General features: G+C 34.0%; 3 protein-coding genes and 1 long non-coding RNA gene across 4 annotated transcripts; 2 read left to right on the top strand and 2 right to left on the bottom strand.

The window, feature by feature from the left end:
* Positions 1-1,232: 1,232 nt before the first annotated feature.
* LOC105799826 (wall-associated receptor kinase-like 20) lies at positions 1,233-3,696 on the top strand. Its single transcript, XM_012630582.2, has 3 exons — positions 1,233-2,007; positions 2,174-2,236; positions 2,319-3,696. The coding sequence occupies exons 1-3, from the start codon at positions 1,233-1,235 to the stop codon at positions 3,392-3,394; spliced, it is 1,914 nt and encodes a 637-aa protein (XP_012486036.1). The 3' UTR covers positions 3,395-3,696.
* LOC105799835 (uncharacterized) lies at positions 1,851-2,651 on the bottom strand. Its single transcript, XR_008188510.1, has 3 exons — positions 2,528-2,651; positions 2,086-2,416; positions 1,851-1,986 (listed from the first exon to the last, which is right to left on the bottom strand). It is a non-coding gene; the product is annotated as an uncharacterized LOC105799835 (long non-coding RNA).
* Positions 3,697-3,917: 221 nt separating the features above from the next.
* LOC105799834 (CASP-like protein 5B2) lies at positions 3,918-7,309 on the bottom strand. Its single transcript, XM_012630592.2, has 3 exons — positions 6,426-7,309; positions 5,016-5,148; positions 3,918-4,440 (listed from the first exon to the last, which is right to left on the bottom strand). Exons 1-3 carry the CDS (start codon positions 6,554-6,556, stop codon positions 4,240-4,242), a joined length of 465 nt encoding a protein of 154 aa, XP_012486046.1. The 5' UTR covers positions 6,557-7,309; the 3' UTR covers positions 3,918-4,239.
* A 2,275-nt stretch (positions 7,310-9,584) lies between these two features.
* LOC105799828 (aldo-keto reductase family 4 member C8) lies at positions 9,585-11,621 on the top strand. Its single transcript, XM_012630585.2, has 7 exons — positions 9,585-9,773; positions 9,868-9,918; positions 10,019-10,095; positions 10,230-10,317; positions 10,510-10,785; positions 10,892-11,140; positions 11,336-11,621. The coding sequence occupies exons 1-7, from the start codon at positions 9,666-9,668 to the stop codon at positions 11,420-11,422; spliced, it is 936 nt and encodes a 311-aa protein (XP_012486039.1). The 5' UTR covers positions 9,585-9,665; the 3' UTR covers positions 11,423-11,621.
* Positions 11,622-14,453: the final 2,832 nt, after the last annotated feature.

Here is a 14,453-nt window from a genome sequence, read left to right as displayed (position 1 = left end):
TCCGTATTCGGGACCCAAAGCTCTGTTTGTCACGAGTTGTCATTTGAAAAATAGTTGATTCTTACAAAATCGCAGTCTCTATTGTGGTATTAATCTAAATATGGATTTTGATACTGGAAGCCCCTCTCAAATAATATAAAAAAGATGCATCTACCGGTTGTTTTATCAACCATTCAATTTTGTGCCATGGGGGGTTATGGCAAAAAAGTTATTAATGGCTTGTTTCCAATGGAAACGAAAATCGGAGGGATCTTCGCGCTTTTCCATATGATAGGAAGCTTATTCGTATTGTAAACACATTAGCTTGCAATGCAAAGGAGACAAATGTAAGTTGAAACAACGAAAATTGTCTGGGAAAACACACTTGCAATGGTGGATTAGGGAACACAGTGTTATGGGATACTAAATGGAAATTCTGCTTCTCTTGGATCTTGAGATTCCCACAGGTCATTGGAACAAATTCATGCGTGGTACAAATGATGCATATCAGCATGCCATATTCTTTTTGTTTTACCCGAGGGAATGGGAAACTCAATATCATGGACAATGAATGATATAATTTCTAGCTATCTAATATTTGTTTCTTCGGTATAGGATTAGTTAAAATCTCGTAAAAAATGAAATAAGATTCATATTTGGCCTGCCAATAGATGTGCCATCGGTTCTGAACCTATTCGTGTTATGCTGATTAGGAAATGGTTGAGAAAAACCAAATTTGGGATTTAGCCCAGTTGGTTCATATAATGAAGCTTAGGATTCGAATGCACTTCTTCATTATCCTCGAGAGAAACTATGTTCACCTTGAGCAGTGTGGAATTTGTATATTTTTAGTTACTTGTAAACTGCCTTAAATTACCATTTCGAAGGTAAGTAATTTCATAGAGATATGGGGAGCCCGAGATCTAAGGAAAGTATAATCATCACCACGGGGTGGAACTTGGAAGCATTAACATATGATTTCTATACAGTGAACCCACATATCTTCCCAAGAAAATCTGATCTGTATTTAAGAAACCTAACCTAGTTTTCTACATCAAACTACACTAAGCCTAGGTAAATTGCCAACATATCCTTTGAACCACGTTAACTAGAATTTCTTCATTTACTATCACACAGTTTCGCATTGGAATGTACAAGTAATCTGGCCAATATTGTCCTCCTAGAATCCTGAGTAACCAAATACTTGAAATAGATCCTTTCCTCAGCTGCAAGTTCCACCAACCTTTCCTACAATGGAGAAATATGTATTCTCAATGTTGATCTTTATGATAGTACTGCTTTCAGTTGCAGGGTGTGCAACTGCCTTAGTGCGTTGTGGTAATTGTGGCCGCATTCCAGTACCTTACCCTCTCAGCACGGGACCTAATTGTGGAGATCAAGCCTACAAGATTCGGTGCACTGCAGGGGCACTATGGTTTGATGCTCTAAAGGGATCCTACAGGATCATATCCATCAACCCCATGACTCAGCGGATGGTTCTCCAGCCCCCAAGTCTTTTGGGTAATAGTTGCATTTCGAGTGATATCAGCACACAAGGAATCCAGCTTGATGATAATCTCCCTTTCAACATCACTAGCAGTAACACCATTTTGTTGCTGAACTGTACCGACGCAATGTTTCACTTGCAAGCACCCATAAATTGTACATCAACAAGCATATGTCATTACTATATAAAGGATAATGCAGCGGCATGCATGAGGAGTCCTATCTGTTGTGTGTTCAAGACTGGCGGTTCACAAACCGCATATGTGGTGAGAATTCATGATAGAGGTTGTCTAGCCTATCAGAGCTTCGTGAATTTTGACACTGTAAATCCTCCAAAGAAATGGCCTCAACCTGGTTTAGAGATCGAGTGGGCATTGCCACTAGAACCGGCTTGCAAGGCACCTATGGATTGCAAGAACTTGTTTCATTCCAAGTGCTTAGCCGATCCAGCAAATGTTGGAACAACCAGGTGCTTGTGCAACAAAGGATTTACCTGGGATCCTGTCAACGGATTATGTCGAAGTAAGTAACCGTTTTCCTTTGATTGTGAAAAAACCATGTTGATTATAGAAAATTATAGCAAAACAGCAAAAGTTTCACCTCTTGAAACCGGCAAAAATGGCTAAAGAACAGTTCTTACTATTCCATGCGGCCATAAGCATTAAGATACTGTCTTCTATTCATTTAGGTACGAAATGCCGACCAGGGAAACGCTGCAAAAAACAAAAGAAGCAGATAGTGCTCATTGGTGGTATGTGCCGACCTCTTATTTGATGTATGCCTGCCAAGTAGTGATTGTGATGGTGACTGTATGTTTTTTTATTTCTTTTCAGGTATAACGGCTGTACTGGGAGGACTTTCGCTTGCTATAATGATCGGAATTATAGTTTACAAGCAACACCGGCGCATAAAGAAAGAAACGCAGAAGAATCTGATCAAGGAAAGGGAAGAGATGTTAAATGCCAGAAACAATGGCAAATCAGCCAGGGTTTTCACTGGCAAAGAAATAAAGAAAGCCACCAATAACTTCTCTGTGTCGAACCTTGTAGGATCTGGAGGTTTTGGTGAGGTCTTCAGGGGCATTCTTGATGACGGAACTGTAACAGCAATCAAACGTGCAAAGGTTGGGAACACCAAAGGAACTGATCAAGTCCTCAATGAGGTCCGAATACTTTGCCAGGTGAACCATAGGTGCCTGGTAAGACTCCTAGGCTGTTGTGTTGAGCTTGAACTGCCTCTCATGGTTTACGAGTTCATCCCCAATGGGACCTTGTTTGATCACCTCCATTGTCATATTTCCGGCAAATATGCTCCCCTCACATGGCGACATCGGCTTCGCATTGCTCACCAGACTGCAGAAGGCCTTGCTTATCTCCACTCAGCAGCAGTTCCACCCATTTACCATCGTGATGTGAAATCAAGCAACATTTTACTTGATGAAAAGCTTGATGCTAAAATTTCCGATTTCGGTTTGTCCCGGCTGGTTGAAAGAACAGAAGGCGGTGATAGTCACATTTATACCTCGGCTCAAGGAACTGTCGGATATCTTGACCCAGAATATTACCGTAGTTTTCAGCTTACTGATAAAAGTGATGTTTATAGCTTCGGGGTTGTTCTTCTTGAGCTCTTGACTTCAAAGAAGGCCATAGATTTTAACAGGGAAGATGAGAACGTGAGTTTGGTGGTTTACATGAAAAATATAATGAATGAAGAGAAACTGATGGATGTTGTAGATCCAGTGATCAAAGAAGGAGCTAAAAAGTTAGAACTTGAAACCATTAAAGCATTGGGGCTATTAGCAGCATCATGTTTGGATGACAAGAGACAACACCGACCTTCCATGAAGGAAGTCGCCGATGAGATTGAATACATTATCAGCCTTGTTGCTGGTGAGGTTTCAGAGAAGTAAATGCCATAATAGCTAGCACCCGCAATCAATTGTTAAAGTAACCCAGAGTTGATTTTCTAACTTATCCTTAAAAGTAAAACATGCAGTTTCAATCATATTTTGCACAACATGAAGATTCTGGTTCAATCCCCACACTTACACTGCATTAAGGACTACAGCAGCAAGACACCATACATTTTTAAGCAGTAAACTACATGCAGTCATTAAACCGAAAGATTTCAAAGAGCATGTTAAAGATTTCAAATCCATAGGTATTCAAGAAATCAAGCTTGATCCAGGATTTCTTTAGGATGATCAACGGGCCCTGGATGATAGTAAGATTTCTTAGATGAAATCTGAATTTTATACAGACCACCAACTTCATATTTTTCAAGCATACATAGACGAATCTCACTGCATATATTTTATACAGACCACCAACTTCATATTTTTCAAGCATACATAGACGAATCTCACTGCATATATCTTGATCAGACATGACAGTATAAAACACCAGGCAAAATGTGATGTCTGTTGGAAGATGTAAGAAAGAGCAAGTTCACATGCCTTTCAATTCAAGACCTTATTTAATATCGCAAAAGACGCAACCGACAATGACAAGGGATCCATCCACAGGAGTTTGACAAGATTGTTTGTTAATGATTGGAAGTTAAGTTGAGAACAAATTTAATTAAAATTGAATACTAAAACAAAAATCCTTAATTTGCAGAGGCAAAACTACTCCAATGCTCCAAAATTGTCAAAAACCAAGGAATGGGAAGCAAAAGAAAAAGAAGCATTTACATGTCAAATACGAGATGCTATTATGTGGGCATATGTTACGAGCATGGGAACCCTCGAATCCTTTAGAAAGAGGCTAAGATCCAGAACATGACATGAGATGACATTGCGACCAAAACCCATGTGATGAACGCCAAAATTATCGATATTTCAAATTGATTGCATGGGAGACGAGTTTGAACCCTGCAGAAGTCCAAGTCTCTAGCATACAGGACTATAACCCCTGCCGACGAACATGCAGCTGCCAGTGATAACATAGCTGTAACCTGCATATTCAAGAAGGGTTAGACAAGTGATATACAATTTTGGCCGAAAGAGTATCAAGAAAAAAAAATGATCGCAAAAATTAAGGTGCATGTAGGAAATACCAATAGAAAACTGAGAAGATTGAATTTTGAAGACTGAAATAACAATTGCTAGCACCATTCTTAAAAAATTAAAGCAAAATGCATTAGAGTTCATAAACAGATTAGGAAGACGCTGGTCCTCCATCCATGTAAGATGTCACTTTATTGTCAATCACAAATGGAGACAGGTCGCCATAGAAACAAGCAATACAGGAAACAGAAAGGCTGTATTTGATAGAATAAGAAGAGGTCTAAAGAGTTATGTAAACCATTTATGGAATCATAAACAGCCTGAACATGAAATAATAATAATAATAACAATAATAATAATAATAATATGGGGAAAATAAGGGATAACTAATTTGAAAAATGGCAAATACCAAATAGCACTATAGCAGGCAATTTTTGTAAAAAACCTAATTCACATCAATGTTCATACATCCATTTATGGACTAAAGGAGCTTAGAGGGGGTTCTTAGAGAAAAGCTGCATACCCAATCACCTACAACAAATAGGCTCACTAGAACTGGATTCTGAAGATCTCTCTTTCTCCTCAAAGCATAAACATCGAGACATGCAAGACCAAAGCTCCATAGTAGTTGAAGCCCCATAGATGCAATCAAATAGCTGAAACAGAGAACATAAAGAATATCAAAGCTGCACAAAATAACAATTATTGCAGTGCATTTCTTCTCTACTTTAACCATCCTTTCCACCCCATCAAACCTAAACATTTCTCCCTTTCCCAGGAATATATAGAACTATAAGATTCCACACAAGATACGCTTAAATGCTATTTTACATGTCAAAACAGCTGTTTTCAACATTTTCACAACAGAAACCCACACTTCGTGAGACTTCAAAAATGAACAAGAACAAGTTCCAACAGAGTTGCATATTTGAAGGATCAGACATGAAAAACAGAAGACTCATAAAGAGATTATATACTTTTAGTCAACTATTCACTCAAGTTCATTCAAACCTATATTATATTTCTGTCTCAAATGTCATTAACACAAATGAAGGCTGTGTTAAAGGCTGTCACAATATTGTAAACCATCATCACTGCATTATGTATAGTAGAAGAAAAGTTCCATAGAGATCAGTTCATTTTTCCTGCTGTACTGTTAACCCCAACATAATCACTCAGCTTGAAACAAAATTTGCTATTAAGAACAAAAGTACACTTGAAACAACCAACTTTCTATTATTTCCCCAGACACCATTGTTACATCTTCTTATTCAGCTTAAAATAAAATTTCAGAAGAATAGGTAGGCTAAACATTCATGCAAGCAAACTGTAAAATTGAAGGTAGCAAATTCTCATTCATCTCCATTTTTAAGAAAAACACAAAACTGGAATTTGGAATGATACCCTCCAAGGTCAATACTCAAAGCTTCTCAGCTGACATAAGAAACAGAAAGCATAAATACTAGGGTCCAAAATTGATCTAAACTTAAAAACTGAACATACCCAGATTTCAAATCTAGAAACTAAACAACATCCAATAAATTGAAACCAGAACACCCAGAGTAGCAAAAACAGCTGCAGGATTCTTTTAAATATTAGCACTAGAAACAAATTTGCACCAACATTCAAAGAGGTAATAATCCACAAGTCTACAAATCCGCTAAGGTAATTATCTTTCACCCATAGTTTTTGCCTAATAAAATTATGCTCCCAAGCTGATAAGTAATCCGATTCAAACACATAATTTCACCTAAAATTATGTTGATCATCAAACCTCGGAATACTGATATAACGGCAAAAAATAAAAAGAAGATTAAATTTTCCACATAAACCGAAACAAGGAAAAACAAAAGGAAAAAAGCCCCGTCGAACCTAAAAACGTAAAATTTGAGAGCAGAATCGAAAGTAAGAAAAAGGTAAAAACAGAAAGTACCAGAAAGCGGTGTAGGAAGAGAAATCAGAGGCAGAGACCATGACTGCAATGGAAGCAGCAGCAAATGCACATTGATATATCCTTAGCATTAACCCACTCACCGTTCCTGGACTTCCTATAAACACCTTCATCTTGTTCCTTCAAGCTAAGGGCAGGGCACCCACTATCCCCGAAAATCAAAGGGCCCTCCTTTCACAGGAAAAAGAAGAGAAGAGAAACCCTAGAATCTTAAACCGTTTCTTCCATTAATGACAACCCCAAATCCAGTTCCAAATCAGCTTCTTTTTGGTTCCATATTTTAAGGCAAAAAAATAATAATAACAAATATGGAAATGGGGATTTGAAGACTTGGAGTTTGGACCTTCCCAACTAAAAACTAAAAGCATAGGATTTAAGAAATAGCCAGAAAATTAAGATGAGCTTAGCAGATCATAATTGATGGTTTTGGAAGGAAAAGAAAGAGAGAGAATGCTTTACTTTTTCAGTTGGGTTGAGTTGATGAGAGTGAGTCCAAGTATATATACTCCGTGGATGCCTCCTTTTTTTTTTTCATTTATTTTATAGACAAATGTTTAAGAGACTCTGTTCTAATGCAAAGAAAAATTGGTAAATTTCTTGTTCGATTTAAACACCATTTTATTCCTACAACCTCGACTCGACCACCATGCAAAAGAAAATATTAATTACCAAATCTCAAATTGCTTGCCAGAAAGTTGAAGAAACCAAAAACTAATTAATGCCTTGAGCAGTTTGTGAAATAAATCGTCTGCGCTTTTATGTTTAAAAAACCGATGCAGAGATTTCAATCAACTATTATGATGTCAAAAGCTTCTTCTACAAATCTAAAAGAAGCCACCATAAACTTATAATTGATCGGATGCTCTGTGAGAAACAAACGATGAGAATCAATACCGAGGATCTTATCAGATTGAATAAGATCCGCAAAAATCATAGTTGAAATCCAGAGGATGAAATCTGTAGTTTAGACTTAAGTTCTATTTGATTAAAGAATACAAAAACACAAATTGTAAAGCTAAGATGTTACAAGAATATATGTATAAAACATCTAGAACATAATAATTTATCATTTCTTAAAAATAATTGAAATTAAGCTAATAATGATTTTGATCAAGGTGCATACATCCATAATCAATGTTAAATTTTGAAATTTCTGACAAACAAGTAAAGAAAATCATCTGAAGCTTGACATAAATGGTCCTAATAACCCAATACTAAATAGGATGCAATTAAGAAAAGAAGAAAAGTTCAACCCCATAACTTATATTTTCCCGCCCATCAGACACTATTCTTGAGAAAATGGAGGTTGATGAATCAAATTATTGTCTACGCCTTCTTTACTCATTTTTATTACATTTCTTTTACTCTGCAACAAGAATTGAACTACTGAAGGGATGTTACTAGTGTCAACTCAACATGAAACTATGTTAAGTGTCACCTTCATTTTGGAGGGGCACAAAGATGAGGCGCAGAGGACCACATTGGATTATTTGATAAACTACAACACCCAAATATATCGTTATCCCTTTATAAAATTAAAATCAAAACTGAAATCTAAGCTTGTTTCATACCTATTTCAAAAATTAAATCCCACATCTTATAATTTATAAAAGAAACAAATAATGAATTTTTTCGATAAGTAGATAATCAACTATTTATGAAAAATGATAATTTTTCTCGAATTTAATTCAAATGTTTGGTATGTCAAATTTTTTTTTTTTGAATCGAGCTTATTTTGGGAATTACTTTCCCATAAACATAGCAATATGATTCTCATGATAAAGATAAAATTAATATTATTTTATTTTAATCCGAGAATTAATCTATTAAATGTAAAAATAAAAGTTATTACCTCATTTCCACCCTTATTATTTCAATTGATTCTTACAAAGTAGATTTTATTTATTTAATAATAAAATTATTTGATATATAAATAAATTTAGTAGATTCCAAATTCCAAATCTCTTTTAATAATTGGAGGAAGAGGAATAAAAGTTGCTTGGAATCAAATATAAATTTTTATGTCTATAATACAATGTTTTTTTCACTCGATTAAGGGATTGTTGACTTCAAATTCCAAATCTACATTTCTGTTCGGAATGAACACTTCAAGTGCAAACCATATAGATTACGGGTTAGGACCTATTCAGGTGGGCGGTCGATAATGATGAATACCATAACAACTTGTCCCCACCTAGTTCAAAAAATAGTTACAAAATGACTCTTCTAGAACTCGACCTCTCGAGGTGAGAGATCACCAAGAGAGAAGCTTATCACGTACGATTTTTACTTTAGATTGTCACATACACTTCACCACGTGTTAAGGAGTGGTACAATTGTATACAACTGATTGTACCTTCATTCTCGAATACACGAAGCGAACTCACCTCCAAGAAATGTGTGTTAACCCTAAAATAGAGTATGTGTTGACATGCATGGGAACCTACTTACGACATCCCATCCATGAACAGTAACCGTGTCATATAAATATAGAATTTAATCTATTTGAAGGAAGAATGTCATAACCAAAATACTTAAATGAAGAACAAAATTAATTATGGTAAATTGATTTTTTACTTTTACATTCAATTCTTAACAATAATATTTATAAATATTAAATTTACAAACATACTTTCGAATTATATCTGTTTATGTGTTGTTGATCATGTTTTGTACAAGAATTAATAGTTAAAATTAACTACTAAATTCCCTAATTCAACTTCTTATTTAGCATAATTGTACTGAATTATGTGTAAAAATTATAATAATTAATATTAAGCTAATTATAATAACTATAAAATTCCCAAACTCAACTTCTTATTTTGCATAATTGTATTGGATTTAATATTTAATAGTTAAAATTTATATTGATATTGTTTATTCAATTCTAACAGTTATATTTTAACTCAACAGTTTATCCTTATATAAAAATTATATATATATATATATATATATATTTACATGTACTTTAAACTAAATTTTATAAAATATCCCATTTTTGAAACCTACATTTTTCCTCATCGGACGGGTGAGAAAACTCCAATATTTGATACCAAAACAGGAATAATACGTGGAGCAAGTGCAACCGTTAATAACCTTCCTCGATAATTGATTCTGAGGACAGGCGACTAATCCAGAAATAAATTCGCCAGCTTCCAGTTCCAAGTTCAAACTGTTTTTTTATGTTCTCTTCTTTGTGTTCTCTGCACTAGTTGCAAGAAAATGGCGGATGAAATCAGATTCTTCGAACTAAACACGGGAGCTAAGATCCCCTCTGTTGGGCTCGGCACTTATGCTGTTACTAGAAATACTGTCGCTACTGCCGTCAAGGTATCTTCTTCTTCTTGTTTTCTTTTTTGGGTGGTTTTTGTTTGTGATTTTCAGTTGAATATCTGGGTTTTACTAATATATTTGTTGGATTCAGGTTGGGTATAGACACCTAGATTGCGCTTCTATCTATGGCAATGAGAAGGAGGTGATTATTTTCCACTTCTGTCTTTAAGTTCTCAGTCTTGATTTAATAGATTCACCAACCAGTTAATATAATTGTTTATTTTTCTGGTACATGCGTGCAGATTGGTTTTGCTTTAAAGGAGTTATTTGATGATGGTGTAGTAAAGCGTGAGGACTTATTTATCACCTCCAAGCTCTGGTTTTTGGCTTTTTCCCCCTTTATTTAGTCTCAGTTTATAATCTGAAGGGTTTAGTAATTAAGCCGTACTTAAAAATTGATATTTTCAAGTAGTTGGACCCTATTATCTAAGCTACATATAAAATGATGATCAGGTGCACCCATCACTTGCCTGAGGATGTACCAGAGGCTTTAAATAAAACTTTGGAAGACTTGCAGCTTGACTATGTTGATCTCTACCTGGTGTGTAGTACACAAGTTCTGTTTCCTTTTGAAAATTGAGATATGGACCAGAAATTTCTTTTGTTGATTTGTTAAAGTTGATGATGTTATTTGTTCCTCTTCGTAGCTAAATGTCAAATAGCTGAAGTTTTGCATATTATGGCACATTGAAAATAAAGCTAAATTTGTTGATATTTGTGATGACTTGTGAAGATACACTGGCCAATCAGTTTGAAAAAGGTTTCGGTTGGAGTTCTGCCCGAAAACTTAACTCAACCTGACATATCCGGTACATGGAGAGCAATGGAAGCACTGTATGATTCTGGTAAGGCTCGGGCTGTTGGTGTGAGTAATTTCTCTGCGAAGAAGCTCGGAGATCTGTTGGAAGTAGCACACGTAGTTCCTGCCGTCAATCAAGTGGAACTTCACCCTGTATGGCAGCAGCCTAAGCTGCATGAATATTGTCATTCCAAGGGAATTCACTTGTCTGTGAGTTTGCAGATTTAAAGCAGCATATATATATATTTTTAACCATCTTGAATCAGCTAAGAAGGCTGATTGTATTGGTAATGGATGTTAATTTCTTTGATCACAGGGATATTCACCATTGGGTAGCCAAGCTGGAGAAAATATGAGGAGAAAAGTTCAGGAAAACCCGGTTCTTAAAATGGTCGCAGAGCGATTGGGGAAATCTCCGGCACAAGTGGCTCTCCGTTGGGGACTTCAAAGGGGCCACAGTGTACTGCCTAAGAGCAATAGTGAGGCAAGGCTGAAGGAAAACCTTGATGTTTTTAACTGGTCTATCCCAGACGATCTGTTTGCCAAGTTTTCTGAAATCGAGCAGGCAAGTGTTAACTTCATTTCGTCGTTATCCCTGCTTCCTTCCCTTCAGTTGTCTCTCTTACCTCTGCATGCATGTTTACTCCAGACTAGCTTACTGGTTTGCTTTTGTGCACCCTGTATAACTTTATTTCTGAGACTTAACATAAGGTCTTCAATTCATGAGATAAGTATTGAATATGTGAACATTCCATTGCAGGAGAAGCTAATTAGAGGCAGTAATTTTGTACACCCGACTTATGGTGCATACAGGACCACTGAAGAACTCTGGGATGGTGAAATCTGAGTCGACATGCTACTAACTTTCAGTGATTATGTCTACCTGCATGTAACTGAATCTAAGACATTAGTATCATTAATGCATATATTATATGGGGGTATTTAGAGCGGACTCGTTGTAAACGATAATGAAATTCATCACTTCATGGTGAGTTTGCTTTGCTAATTGCAACTTTGGGTCATTGAAAGTGAGACTCAGCTAAAAATTGGCTTCGAAAATACAGGTTCAAGAGTCAAAGATGAGGTCGGGAAGGGAGCCTACATTTGGCCGGCTCTGAATTCCTGCCAATTTTTCCACGGGCATAAATTAACCACGAAAACTATCATCCATCAAAAGTATCAATTAAAAATTGTGACCGACATTTACAGAATCTTATTATACAATTCTTTTAGAGTATTAGAAAATAATCAAGACATGATTGATATAAATTTAAAGTTTGTTACTTGATCCAAAATAGGAGATTGGAAAATACAATGCGAACTCAAAATCATGTTTTTATTGTTGTTATCATAGTAATACGGGGCTAACTTAGCTAAAGTTCTACTGGCATTGATATTATAAATTTATGAGATAAATTTTAAAATTACACATGAATTTTGATTTAATGTGTAATTATATATATGGGTTTGAATTTCATGCAATTGTATACATTAGGATGGAAAATGCTTATTCTATCTCATTTTTTTAATAAAGTACACTCAAAATTTATTTTATTTCCACTTTTCATTCTATCTTCTCTTCCCTTCCTTCACTTTTTCACCATTAAGTACACCCTTAATGAATTTAATAGCTGGACTAAAATTAGAATTTTAAAATTTTAAAAAGTACATAGACTAAAAGTGACTATATTAAAAGTACAAGAATTAAATCTACAATTTACACATGTCACTTGTGAAATGAACGAAGAAAGAGATTTTAGTTGTCACTATAAGCTGTGTATGCCCATGTCTAATGATCAATCAAAGACTACTACTAAAATAAGAAAGCTCTAGCATTAGCAAAGCAGATGCAGATTCCATGCCACAAGGGCTGCTGCATAAATAAGTGAAGGACCTACCCAAAACATACATATATTTATCAATTTAACCCCATATTTATTATACAAGCAATATGTATGGTCTTTTAACTCGTAACTGTTTATCACAAGAGAAGTGTGTTAATATGTAAGTGTGCAAGCTATTGTTGATGAACCTTAGAAAGACGTGTGTCAAACAAGGTCTTCTTATTGTAGTTGTGGGAGTTTCGAACTTTGTTACGTGTAGTAGGTCAATTTAGCCCGGGCTCACAAAAAAAATTCAAAATAATAAAACAGAGTCCAAGTCCAGTCCAAAATTATATCATTTGGCCCGATTGTAATGACTCATTATTTGAAAAGGTTAAAGGTCCATCTACAAGCTTGACACATATGGAAACATAATCTTCAAAGATATGCAATCTTAGAAGATATGATCTGCAATCTTAGAAGATATGATCTGCAATCTTAGAGATTTAATTTGTAGATATACTTAGCCGTTGATGTAATTAATCGGTACCGTTGGATTTGGGGAGGCTCAACTATAAATAGAGGCCTCTCCCTTCATTGTAAAACACTTGAGTTGGGAGTAATAATAATTATTAAGAGTATTCACTCAAATTTTTCTCTCTCTTGCGTTCTTATTTTCTGTGGCTTGTTCTTATTTTATTGATTTGTGTATAATTTATTTATTGATTTGTATATTGTTGATTTCAAATCTCTTTTTCCCTTATTATTCATTTTCAAATTCATTATTTTCAAATTTGTTTACATTTTATTTTGCCTTATATTTTTTTATTTTAAATTCATTGGTCTTTGATTATTGATGTTATTTAATCTTCTATTTGTTATTTTAGTTTTTATTATTAAATTAATTATTTTAATATTATTAATACTATTATGCGCATCATTAATCTTGTATCATTATTATTTATTTTTATGCCTTTAAATTTCAAATTTTGTTATATATATGCATGTATACATACATACGTTTTATAATATATACATATACGTACACATTTTTAATTTTTATAAATATATATACACATACTTTTATATATTTTCTATGTTTCAAAATTTTATATACATACTTATATTTTTTACATATTAAATTATGTATATTTATATATTTTTTATTTTTATAATTCACATACATATATATTTTTCTTATGTATGTATATATATATATATATATTATATTTTATAATTTTATCTATTTTCTTTGTTATTATTATTGCTTTACTTTATGTTTATTTATTTATTTATTCACATGACCATTATTATCATTATTATATTCTTTAAATGCTTGATTTTATTTGTTTATTTACTTGATATTGTGTATACATGATTGATTTATTTTTATTTATCTTATTATTATTATTATTATTATTATTATTATTGTTCTTGATATTCTATTTATATTTATATTATCACAATTGTTACTCCATTATATAATTTTTACCCAAATTCGTATAAAGAGAAAAATTTTAAAAAATAAAGGCAATATTCGGTATTTGGAATCTTCGAGAGGATTGAGCCCTAACGTATTGGGTTCCAACTCTTTCGTTGAATTTGAATAATGGAGAATGCTCTTTAATCGAAACATAAATAAAAAACTCATTATTGAGAATTCAATACGTTGTGTCCTAACGCATTGGATATGACATGTTTTCTCGAGATGAAGATTTTTTTCTAAATATAATAAAGGTAATATTCAATGTTTAGAATTTTGAGAAATTGTGCCCTAATGTATTGGGCTACGATTTCTTCATCTGACTTAAACAATTGAATATCCTTTTAAATTTTATTGCACGAGTTTTTTTGGACAAGCTCGTTTTTGAGGAAGTGAAATATCATGCCCTAACTCATTGGGTGTGACATTTTCTCTTTTCAAAATGAGAGGGTTTTATTGAGTAACTTGTTTTATATAAGTTTTTAAAAATAAAAACAAAAGATCGTATTTTAAATCTCTTCAAAATTTTCAATTTTCGACATTAAGACATTAATTAATTAACTAGGTACCAA

Source organism: Gossypium raimondii, chromosome 9 (genome assembly GCF_025698545.1).
Source record: "Gossypium raimondii isolate GPD5lz chromosome 9, ASM2569854v1, whole genome shotgun sequence".
NCBI classification, from domain to species: Eukaryota; Viridiplantae; Streptophyta; class Magnoliopsida; order Malvales; family Malvaceae; genus Gossypium; species Gossypium raimondii.
Note: the sequence above shows the minus strand (reverse complement) of the source record. Positions and strands in the feature narration are given on the sequence as shown.

Coding starts and splice junctions, on each gene's coding strand:
- LOC105799828 (XM_012630585.2), top strand. CDS start 9,666: ATGGCGGATGAAATCAGATTCTTCGAACTAAACACGGGAGCTAAGATC. Junction 9,774..9,867: donor CTGTCGCTACTGCCGTCAAG/GTATCTTCTTCT, acceptor TGTTGGATTCAG/GTTGGGTATAGACACCTAGA. Junction 10,318..10,509: donor ACTATGTTGATCTCTACCTG/GTGTGTAGTACA, acceptor TGACTTGTGAAG/ATACACTGGCCAATCAGTTT.
- LOC105799826 (XM_012630582.2), top strand. CDS start 1,233: ATGGAGAAATATGTATTCTCAATGTTGATCTTTATGATAGTACTGCTT. Junction 2,008..2,173: donor TGTCAACGGATTATGTCGAA/GTAAGTAACCGT, acceptor CTATTCATTTAG/GTACGAAATGCCGACCAGGG. Junction 2,237..2,318: donor GCAGATAGTGCTCATTGGTG/GTATGTGCCGAC, acceptor ATTTCTTTTCAG/GTATAACGGCTGTACTGGGA.
- LOC105799834 (XM_012630592.2), bottom strand. CDS start 6,556: ATGAAGGTGTTTATAGGAAGTCCAGGAACGGTGAGTGGGTTAATGCTA. Junction 5,149..6,425: donor TCTTCCTACACCGCTTTCTG/GTACTTTCTGTT, acceptor TCTCTGTTTCAG/CTATTTGATTGCATCTATGG. Junction 4,441..5,015: donor TATTTGTTGTAGGTGATTGG/GTATGCAGCTTT, acceptor TTGAATATGCAG/GTTACAGCTATGTTATCACT.